Raw genomic sequence first — 12,239 nt, forward strand, 5'->3', positions numbered from 1 at the left:
CTGGAAGTTCCCTAGAAAGATAAAAAAATGGCTCCTTAAAATATAAAAATTTGTTTAACGAATGCAGTATCCATGTTTTACATTTTAAAAAGATGAAGCTCCTCCAAGAAAGGGGGGCCAAACTCACCCTTAGTGGTCATCCAGTTATTGCAGTATTCAAAAAATAAGAAAAGTGGATTAGAAAACATAAAATATATCATATATGGCATATTTGAATCCTGAAGCTAGTATTTGAATAATGAAGATGTTCATAACTATAGTCTCTCATATATTTGACATACAAGAAAGTTTACTTATGCTTTTGAGAAATTAAAATAAAAACAAGAATAAGGTTTTGCAATGTATAATGATGATGAAGCATATAAAAATATCTTCCATCTTAAGGCAACAAATTTCCCAGCCTAAATACCCTTGTGGTGAACCACAGCTGCTAATCTAGGCATATCAGTACACAAATCCTGGGGTAGCAACTGACGCTTAGGTTGAGTTCAGGAGAATGGACTTTGGTTGAATTTGAACTTGTATGAATTTGGACAATACCAAATACAACTTTAACTTGTGTTTTATCCAAATACACACAAATCAAAATTGTATTAAAATTAGTCCAAATCCATATAGTTCCAAATCTAAGGTCCGAAAAATCCATGCTCCTAAACAAAAGGTTAGGTTTTGTGTCTGCACTTAATTGCCTCTTAATAGCTGGGTTCCTTAATCTTGAAACAATTCAAGGGAACCAAAGCCATTTTGTTGTAAATCTTAATTAGGACCTGTTCAGTTGTAGAGAAAAGTTTTCATTATCCATTTTCAATTTTCCAAATAGTGGCAAAACTTTCACCTTCTTCTCCTATTTTCCAATCTTTGTATTTGAAAATTTGGGAAAAATTTTATTTTCCGACTTTCATATACAAATGTTGATAAACTAGAAATCATGGTGGCATTTTCATAATTATTTTTTAAAAAAAAATCTAGAAAAATCAAAATGAAAACAGTTTTCTACAACTGAACAGGCCCTTAAACTCTCTGAAAAGTTAAGACATCACGCTTTTACTTTATGTAACTAACTTGAAGAAATTTGAGAATCATCTAGTAAAATCACAAAGAATAATTCTTAGGAGAGATTAAAAAGGTGGTTTAAGTATAATGGAGGAGCCAATTGATGAAAAGGCTAGTACCAGCAAGTATGGTAAGAGATGGGGGGATGTTTCAGACGATGATAGTGCAGGCAGTAGAGACTTTGATTGTGATGTTTCAGGATCAGCATGGTTATTCTTCTGATTCTTCTACTAATGATGTCAGGGATTTTTATTTTATGTGTCACCTCCTCCTTTAGAAGGCTTAGATGGAATTAATATTTTTGAAGATGATGTTCCTAAAGAAGAACATCAGGTAAAGGATGGATTTCTGCCTACTCTGGGAAGGACCTTGAAACTCGAGTTTGTTGGATGACTTGGACCTCATGTTGCCTGATCAGGGAGGAAATTATATTAGACTTGATGGAGGCAAATATAAGGTGAAGAATGGTCAGAAGGAATTAGCTTATTGGGATATCCACTTTCATAGATCGTTAAACAATAGGGAGATGGTAGAGCTATCCTCTTTGCTAGTCTTGTTTAATAATTGTTCATTCTTTAGTGGACGATAGGCAATCTTGGTCTCTGGATCCTTCAGAGTTTACTTTTGTGATTTTTGAATAGGTCTAATTTATCTTTTCCTCTCTATAGTTCAATTTGGAAGGCCAAAGTCCCCCTAAAAAGTAAGGCTTTAATCTGGTTTGTTGCACTTCACATAACTAATACCAATAACTCGCTGCAGGTTAGGAGACTTTTGAAGGCTATATCGCCAGACATTTGTGTTCTCTGTTTAGTTGCTCAGAATCATTATTGCATTTGTTCATTCATTATGACTACACTTGGAGGGTTTGGAATAAGTTATTTGGTATTGTAGGCGAATGGTGGGTGGGTTCCAACACTGGAGAATTTTTTGGCAGTGTCTTTTGTTGGCTTTGGCAGGAAAAAGGAAAGGGCAGCGCTTTGGAAATGTGCTTTTTTTGCAATCTTTTGGGGGTTGTGGATGGAGCGTAATGTGCACACTTTTCTTCTAGGGAAGAAGTTGTTTCAGTTGCTAGCTTCGGAAAAGATACATTATTTGGCTTCTCTTTGGTGTGTGGGACAAGGGAATTTTAAGGGGGTGAGCTTTTCAGATATTCAGTGCGATTGGCATCATGCGATGGAGTGTTAGTTCGTGCTCGTTTTTCTCTCTTTTGTTTTAAAGTCTTTAGGTTGTTTCTTTGTGTTTTTTATCTCGATTTTCCAGATTTTGTTAAGGAGACATCTTATTCTCCAACCTGTATATTCTTATTCTATTAATGAAATTCTTCTTTTATTATAAAATATATATATATATGGTGTGCTCCAAGATTTTTTTTTTTTGGGTTGGATTAGTAAGATTTTGGTGTCATTAAACTATATGAGTAATCCATCCAACTAATGATAATTAGTTTGACTGGTTAGCACAATGGAATGAATAGATAAAAAAAAAAAAAGTAGAAGTGGCAGCAAATTCACAAAGGATGTACAAAAATTTCCAAAAAACCAAAAACCAGATCAAGACCAAATCATTAACATTTCAGTTTGATTTTTTTTTTTTTGATTCTCGATTTTAGTTTAAGTATTATTTTTAAAAACATTTTTAAGTTTCAGTTAGTTTTGGTTTTACATAAAAAACTAACCAGAAAACCAATTTACAAAAATATATATTTATATTTTCCATTTTTTAGATACTATTTATATGTTATTTTAATTTTCTAAATGACTACTGCAATTTTATAGTTTTTTATAGCTTTTAAGACTAAGGTTTCTGTGAGAGGACAGGTGAGGGTTTTATAGAGGAGAAGCTCCCCCCACCTTGTTGATTTTCGACGTGGGACAAGGGATGAAAACAAGGCTGTAGCTACTCGTCCTAGTGGGAACTGTCAAGTATTTGTCCCATATCTCCCATGAAGAAGAAGGATGAACCTTCAGACACTTGTAAAATCAAACTCCAACCCCTCACTTTCTCACCTGCAATAGGCTCCAGCCAAAAGTCCCTTGCATGGGTAAATCTCACATGTACTCCACTGGAGTATGCACTAAAATCTGCTTTTGCCTTAGGCCCAATCAAAAATGGGTTGGGCCTTCGATTGATTTTGACGTTTGGCCCAAATTGAAAATCTTAAGACATTAAATAAACCCAAAAAAAAAAAAAAACCAAACTGAACCAAACCAATTAAACCATTGACCAATTTGGATTAAATGGACAGTTTTCAGTTCAGTTTCAGTCTTAAGAACTATTATTTCAGTTCAATCATCGGTTTTGGGCAAAACCAAACTGAACCAAACCGATTACTGCCCTAATATTTACTGGGCCTCGACATAACATTAAATAAACTCAAAAAAAAAAAAAAACAAACAAACTGAACCCACTATCCAATTTTGATTAAGTGGACATTTTTCAGTTCAGTTTCAGTCTAAACTCTTAAGAGCTGATTATTTGAGTTCAGTCATCGGTTTTGGGCAAAACCAAACTAAATCAAACCAATTACAGCCCTAATATTTACTGTGCCTCGACATAGAATTAAATTCAATGATAGGGAATTTATAAAACTTTCACTGAAGGAATGAAGAAATAAGCATACATCCACAAGAGCAGGGTCAACAGTAGCATATTCTCTTTGAAACACATAAACATATCTAGTCTGCATCGATGACTCTGAACCAGACTCTTCAAGAGATGAAAATTTCTTCACTGGGATAGCTCTGAATGAACACGATGTAGTTACCAAAGTGAGATTTTTCATAAGCGCATCCACAATATCACTTCCCTGTTAAGCACCAATTTTTGAGTTTGCTAACAATTCGCCACACATATAAGCATACAGAATAATCCAAAAAACAGCTTATCAATGGAAAGAAATCCATGGAAGATGTTTTGTAAACAAGAATTATGCATCTGGAGTGATGAAGTTTGTTTAGAATAATAAATTTGCTTCATAATAAATCCAAAATCACCCACTCTCTTCTTGTTCTCTAAATCTCCATTTGGATATTGGCAAACATGAAGGAACAGAAATAAAAAATACAACTGAATCTACTTTTCTTCATTATGTTATTGAGGAAATTACGGAAGAAAACAATAACAAATAATTTTTTTTTTTTTTTACATGCCACTAACCTTTCATCTTTTATAATGTTCAATTATGTTTGGATAAATTCTCATTTTTTCGATTGTTCATGAACGAGAGAAAATGCAAGGGAAAGGGTGAAGATTTCGTTGGCAATGGGAATTCCATCAAGTTTTGGGAGGATATTTGGTGAGATTTCGTTGGAATTGTTGGTCCCTCCATTATATTGATTGTTAATGCTTCAGTAAATTCTTTTTATTTCTTTTGAGGGGGAGCTCACTTTCTTAGAATATTCATTTTTCTTGGAATCTCAACGAAAGATAAGGTGATGAATTCACTATTGCGATGAGAGAGTTGGAGAAATTTGTTCCTCATAGGAGGAATGATGCAACATTTTTCGGATTAGGGATTCTTCCAAATTCTGGATTAGGGATTCTTCTGCATTCTTTTACTACAAGATCCTTCCTTTCTCATTTGGGGAATCCTTCTGGATATCTTTCTTTTCTTTTGAAGAACGCTATCAGGAAAGCCAAGGTTCCCTTCAAAATTTGGGCTTTTATGTGGACTTCAGTTCTAAAACGGATTAATCTTAATTGCTTGCTACGGGTAAGCAGGCCTTATAACGCACTGTCCAAGTGGGGTGCAGGGGCTGGAATCAAGGGTAAATCAGTGACCTCAGCCTGGTGTAAGAAGGCCCTGATTCCGTCTCCATCTCAGCTTCTCAAGGTGTCACAAGCTGATGGGTGTTCCAGAAATTAGCTGCCAACCCCACAGCCTTGGCTGGACCTTCGTGGGAAATGAAGGACCTGAAAGCATTGGTATGGGCTGTGAAGAAGGTGAAAAGGCTGGGAGACCAAAGAGAAGATCCCCCTTGAACAAAATGCCAATACTGACCTTAAAGTCTCTCAAATTTGACAAAGGATGAAAAAAGCCGATGGCATGCACCCAGGAGGACCTCATAGACACCTTTATTGGAGAGAGCTCCAGAAAATTAAAAGCCGACAGGATGCACCTTGGGTTATCCAAGGAGAATTCAATATAGTGTTGTTTCCTCATGAAAGAAGCGGAGGCAGAGCAGAGAATAGTTGCATGAGAGATTTTTAGGACTTCATCAATGTAAATGACCTCATTGATCTTCCACTCATGGGGGGAACTTTCACTTGGTCCAACACTAGAAAGCCATCTTCTTTCTCAAGGGTTGACAGATTCCTTATTTTAGTGGATTGGAACATTAACTTCCCCAAAGCCACTTAAAGACTCCTTCCCAAGCCCACTTCAGATCACTCCCCCTATCTCATTGACGAGGAAGAAGTCAAATGGGAGCCAACCCCTCTATGCTAGAGGTGTTCATGGATCAGGTTGGACCTAAATTCTAGCCGATCCGACCCTGTTGGTTTGGCAAAAAGCCAATCCTAAGTTGAACCGTTGAGAATGCGGTTCAGGTCGGTTTGCGTTGGCTTGCATATTGGGTGGTTTGGTTCGGGTTGGCGGTTTAACTTAAAACAAGGTGAAGTAGGAAAAAAAACACACACACATGCACACACAAAGGAATACGTGTGAAAATTTTTGCCAAATATAACAATATACGCTACATTTAAAACAATACATAAACTAGTATCATTCAAGTTAAACATATTAAATTAATAGACTTCTTATTAAAAAAATAAAAAAACAATGGTATCAATGTAATAGGATGAGTAACACACTAAGGGGGCTTTTGTTTGCACTTAATAACCTCATTTAGAGGCTAACCCTTAATTGATTCACTAATAAGTGAATCACTGTTGTTTGTTTGGACTCTAAATGGGTTCTTAATGTCCACTGACCGAACCAGCACCTGCTTCATTGCTGATTCAGTCAGCACCAACCATTTAACACTCATTTTCCGCATCTACCCTTAATTCTACTGTTTCTTATCCCCTTCTCTCCACGATAAACGGTTCTTTGCGGCGCAAGGAGGCAAGCAGCAGTAATTTTACTGTTGATATACCAGAATTGCAGAGAGAAATACGGGGAATTGATTTTAAAGGAAGGGATGATGCCAGTGCTGCTTTTATTGAGCCATATCCTTCAGCTTCTGGGGCCTGTAGGCGACTTTGACCTTGTGAATAGCATGTTGAGGACGATCGAAGGAGGTGACACGAGAGTTGCTGTGCGGCTTCTAAGAAATTACTCAAAATATACAAAGAACGCGGCATTGAAGGGGAAGGTGAAATTCTTGGAACATGGAAGAAATTAATAGAACAGAGCTGAAGAAAGGAACGACCCTAATGATGGGGGAGGAGATGATTACAAAAACCTAACCTTGCAACTGAGGACTTGGTGTTTAAAATGTGAAAATTTTGTTACTTGTCATGGTCCTAATAAATCCCAATCAACATTGCAAAAAGAGAAGGAAATGGAGTTACTATTGGGGTTGGGGTTGGGGTTGTGTTTGTGTGGACGAGAAACTAAAATATAAAATATATATTTAATATTAACTAGGAGCTGGCATTGCAAAAAGAATAAAATGAGGTTAAAATATATATTTTTATAACAGTCATTAGTGGCTGATATTGCAAAAAAGAAAGGAAATGGAGTTAATGAGTTATAGGGGGAAAATATATATATATATATATATATATTTATAATATTGATTAGCAGCTTTTGTTATTCTATAATTGCTTATTCACAATTAAATAATATTTTAAATTTATATAATATTTTTAATAAAAGAAAATATTGTTATGTATTAAATTTGAGAGACATAGTTTTTGTATAATAAAAAAATTATTTTTTGAATTTTTAAAAAATATTTCTTATTTTTAGTAGGCGGTCTTTCTTTTGGTGCTTTATAGGGTTCAAATAATAAAAATACTATATTCAGACGATAGTTCCCAAACAAATAAAATAGTTCAGCATTCAGATTTAAAGACAAGTTCTAGTTATATTAAGAACCCAACTCACATATTCAGAATTGTATCTAGTACTTAGTACTTAATGCTTAATTTTATCAACCGCAACCTAAGTACTTTATAATTTTCAATTTTAAATTGATAACACAATATAAGAAGGTTCGAAACAAATCAAAAAAAATATTTTGTCTATTTTCTAACTCGCATACCATTAACAACATAAAACAAAATATGCAAAATATGTCTATTGTCATCCAATCCAATAGGGGCTAAAACATCATATCCATAAACATTACAACAGAAATAAAATTAAAAACATAAAAATTAAACATTCCAAAATGCATGTGTCCATTGATTGTCCATCCTATGCATTTTTGCCTAAGTCTTGAATAATAGTAGGCATATATATGTGCAAAGAAGCAGTTCAGATTGGGTCACGTAGATTTGACACTAAACCCATAAACCAAACCATATGATCGGGTTAAAAAACATGGGAAACCGATAACCGGCCCATAAACCATTCCAAACGGTTTTTTGGGTCAGTTCGATTGGGCTGGTCAGGTTGGGCAGATTGGTCGGGTCGGGCACTACTTTCCGCTTTGAGAACATGTTGTTAATGCATAATGGCTTTGGAGACCTCGTTAAGCACGGATGGCCCACGGTTTAGACAAAGGGGAAAGCTAGCTTTCTTCTCGCATCAAAACTAAAGGAGTTGAAAACTAAAGCGCTCAAGGTGTGGAAACAAAAACACTTTCAGAAATATTGAAACAAAAAAAGACCACTATTATAAATCGCATCAAGGATCTTGACCAGCATGAGATGGGACAAGGGCTCAGTATCAATGGAAGGGCAAAAAGGGTCTTTCTGAAGAAGGAATTGATTGAGATCATCAGCCTTGAAGAGATCACCTAGAGGCAGCAATCTAGAGCCTTTTGGCTCAAAAAAGGGGGATGGAAACACAAAATTTTTCCGTAGGACTGCAAACGTTCACCACAAACTGAACACCATTCCTAGCATTGAAAATTTGAAATCAGGGAGAACACCTTGGTAGAGGAAGAGGAAATCAAAAGGGTATCTATGAGTTCTACAAAGTCCTCTTCTCTAAAACTGAAAATTGGAGATCTGAAGTGGATGGTATCAATTTTAAATCTCCTAAAGCCCCTCTACTGCAAAGTGGCTAGATAGCCCTTTGAAGAAGCTGAAATCCTCCAAGCTATTAGAGATTGCAATGGAGACAAAGAACACAGCCTAGATGGTTTCTGCTTATCTTTTTTTCAGTCTAATTGGGACACTCTCAAGCAAGACATCATCAGCACATTTGATGATTTCTTTAGATAGGTAGATTTGAGTGCAGCATCAATGCCACTTCTCTTACTTTAATTCCTAAGAATTATGGGGCCATTAATTAAGGACTTTCCTTCAATCAGCCTAGTGGGAAGTATTTATAAGATCCTTGCTAAAGTTCCTTGCTAAGAAGATCCCAAAAGAACCATTCCAGAAGTTATCAGGCAACATCAACATGCCTTCGGGGTCAGAAGACAGATCATGAACAGCCCCCATCACTAACGAGATGGTGGATACCTACCACAGAGGAAGGCATAGTGATGTGGTACGTAAGCTTGAAATGGAGAAAGCTTTTGGTCTTGTCACCTAGTACTTTCTTCTTTATCTTACTAAAAAGATGGGTTTTGGAGAGCAATGGCACAATTGGAACGCCTATTGCATTGATACACCAAATTTCTCAGTGCTCATAAATGGGTTCCCAGCTGATTTCTTTAGAGCTCCTCCAAAGGACAAAGACAAGGGGATCATTTGTCCCCCTTCTTGTTCATTGTGGTGATGAAGGTGTTGAGCCACATGTTGAAAAAACATACCAAAATAAGACTCTTAAAGGCCTCAGAGTTGATAGAAATGGAAGGTCTTTGCTCACATCTCTTGTTCGCAAATGACACCATCATTTTTTGTGAGGATGACCCTCTCCACATCTGAATCTATGATGCATTTTGGCAGCGTTTGAGGCTGTCTGAAGCTTGAAAATAAATCTTGGAAAAAGTTAAATTATTCCGACTGGTGACAGTTTAGGAGGACCTTTTCTTGCAGGTCCTTTGGGATGCAATTAGGATCTTTCCCAATTTCCCCTATCAACCACCTTGGGTTACCTCTCGAAGCCAAATTCATAGATAAAGGAGCATGGGCCCCAATTATCGAGAAGTTCAAAAAAAGGTTAACAAGATGGAAAAGAAATTTTTCGTTAAAAGGATGTAGGCTCACTCTTATTATCTTGAAAAATCTTCTGATTTATTTCATGTCACTCCTCTCACTCCCAACTTCTATTGCCAAGAGACCGGAAGGAATTCAAAGGAGGATCCTAATGGGGAACTTGGGGGCAGAATTCAAGTTCCACCTGCTCAAATGGAGCATGGTGAAACAACCTATTTGTTCAGGACACTTGGGTTTAAAGTCCGTCCACATCTTCAATAAAGCCCTTATCGGGAAATGGTTATGGAGACTCATAAGTGAGATATGGGCTTGAGCATAATGAGTGGATCTCTCAGGTTGGCAGAGGACCACATGGTGTAGGGGTGTGGAAATACATCAATCGAATGACTTTGTTCCTTTATTAGATTCCAAGAGGGGAATGGGGACAACATTTATTTTCGGCATGATGTGTGATCAGGAGGCTTTTAGTGTCTTATTTCCAGCCATCTAAAACTTGGCCCGCGATATCTAAAAGGGTTCTATTCGACTCAAGTTGAGTCAAAACAATAAATACTCAAAACTTGAATTTGACTCAAAAATGTTAAGTTCAAAACTCGAATTGGAGTAGACCAATCTCAAAATTTTTACAGTTGAACTCGACTTGATTTAAATTAACATTTAAATGGAGGAAGAACCAATGGACCATCCTTCGCGACCCCACCACCCTTCACAACAACGAGAATGGCGAACAACTTTGAACATCCTTCTCCCTTATCTTCTGGCCAGAATCCCAGTTTCTCAACTAACCTTAACCTTGAATCAAACCAAATCGTAGACTCAACACCTTCAGAGGGTTCAAACCTTATATCCATCAGTGGGACCTGTCGTCTTCTCGTACAATCCCTGCGATGCATATGACACATCATCCTTGGCTTTAGGGTTTGCATAGTTCCATCAGCAATAGAGAGTGATCGTTCGATTTTATCATAGTCGATCAATTCTCTAGCTAGCTCATTTTCCTTCTACAAAGACCTATTGAGCCCCCATTTTCCTTTCTTTTTTCCATCCATTTTTCAGAAAACCCTTCTAACTCCCTTCAGAACATCCTAGCAAATCTTTGACTCCCTTTAAGGCAAATTATCCTTGGCTTTCAAAGAACATTCAACTTTCATTTTACGGCTCTCAAAGATTACCCAGTCGCGAGTCTTAGTCTCAGGTTCGGTGAGGGTGGTTTTCGGCTTCTTCACGACTCAGGTTGATTAGAGGTGGTATTGTAGAATGGGTGAGACCAGCTGCTTATCAAGTAAAAAGTTGTTTAGGTAGGGAGGACATTCCTCAGTCCGGGTCAATTGCAAAATATTATGTGCTAATCGTCTCAAGCCTTCAAACTTCAGAATTTAAGAGTTTGTAGGGAGAAAGTTCTGTCACATTTTACTAAGGAACTTCTTTGGATCACTAAGTTACTAGGGGTGATTTACAAAGGAAATCAAGGCATTGACAAGCTCTCTCGAGGAGGCTTATACTAACAAGGCGAAGGATCCTATGTCTCGATCAATTTGCAATCCAATGTTAAAGGAAGATTCCTACAAGTTGAAAAGGGAATTGCAGGAGTAAAAAAAAGCATTATTTGTGCTCCTAAGAGTAAGAACAGTGAAGGTTGGAGGGATTTCTTTGAAGCTCTTTTGCTGCTCTCATCTGAACAAGGCAAGGAGATTGTGTTTAGATGTTCAGACTGTGGTGTCTTGAACATAATTAACCACAAGATGTTACGAAGGAGCAGAGTGGGGGTTTGAGGCAGCTAGAGAGACGATCCCTCACAGAAGTCGCCAGCAATGTGCCAGCGAGGGGAAGGATTTGGAAAGAAAAGATGGAGAATCTCGTGATTTCAAGAAAAATTTTCCAACTTTCCTACACAAATAACAACAACAGCAAAACCAAGCCTTAAGTCTCACTAGGTGGTGTAACTTTCCTACCCAGACGCAATTTTAAATTTGCTTCCAAACATAATTCTGGGCTTGGAAGAAGAAAGTTTAGGCCTGTTAGTAAGGGGCCTCTTCTAGACACTAAATGGGTAATTAAAGGAAAAGAGAACTGCGGACCAAGTTTTATCCAAAAGGGTGTTGGGTCTATCTTAGAAGATAAGAGATCAGACGTTAGTACCCAACTTTGAAATAATTATGGAAAAACCAGCAAGGAAAATACTGAGACCGGAACTATGGAAGAATATACAGAAAATCTGCCCAGAGATGAAGGTTTCCAGTGAACATACTCAGGTTAAGTTATCCTTAAAGGATATGACTGATCTTCCCGAAGACCTGGATATGGAATCATGGGTGGAGAAGGCTGAATTGGCTGAAGAGAAAGTAGAGATCTCTGACAATGTAACTAGGCATCAGGCCTGTATAGAGGACCTCGTACAACAATCAAAGCAGCAGAAAGAGGGCAGGTTCCCTTACGAAACTGACCCAAGTTGCAGCAAATGGACGCATTCAGTTGTATATGAAGATACTAAAATTGACAACTTCAATGAAGATGAGAGGTGCTTAGAAGCAGATGATGACCTAAGTAGCTTTTGTGATTTTGAGTCCAACCTTTTAGTCAATCAGTGAGTTAGATAAGGGAGAAGAAGATAATTGGTAGAAACTTGTTGGAGATTTGGGTTTTGACGAAAAATCAAAAGAATTATTACGAAGTAAAAAGCAATCTAATATACCTCAACTTGCACAAGAAGGGAGTTATTTAATATTGGGCAAGGATTAGATAGTTCTATCAAGCACAAGTTCGATCAAAAGACAACTTTGATTGATGAATGATGAGGGGTATTTGTCCTCTGATTTTGAGCTTACTCCTATTAAGGTGGACGTTGATGCTAGTCCTTCAAATGTCAGGAGGGGCAATGATGAGGAGATAGCTGCTCCAATGGGCAATCCGAATTCTAATGATGAGGAATATTTGTCCTCTAATTCTGAGCTTACTCCTATTAAGGT

The 12,239-nt window shown here is 37.2% G+C and overlaps 1 protein-coding gene across 5 annotated transcripts in view; it reads right to left on the minus strand.

The window, feature by feature from the left end:
• Positions 1–12,239, minus strand: part of LOC131151658 (protein N-terminal asparagine amidohydrolase) — a 50,062-nt gene that overhangs the window by 30,443 nt on the left and 7,380 nt on the right. For 3 of the 5 annotated variants that reach the window (XM_058102961.1, XM_058102959.1, XM_058102962.1), the window contains exon 2: positions 3,674–3,859. The exons of 1 other annotated variant lie outside the window; for it this stretch is intronic. In XM_058102961.1, coding sequence (XP_057958944.1) covers positions 3,674–3,859 — 186 coding nt within the window. The remainder of the gene's footprint in view (positions 1–3,673; positions 3,860–12,239) is intronic. One more of the 5 variants, XM_058102960.1, reaches the window with a different exon arrangement.

Source organism: Malania oleifera, chromosome 3, assembly GCF_029873635.1.
Source record: "Malania oleifera isolate guangnan ecotype guangnan chromosome 3, ASM2987363v1, whole genome shotgun sequence".
In the NCBI taxonomy this organism is placed as follows: domain Eukaryota; kingdom Viridiplantae; phylum Streptophyta; class Magnoliopsida; order Santalales; family Ximeniaceae; genus Malania; species Malania oleifera.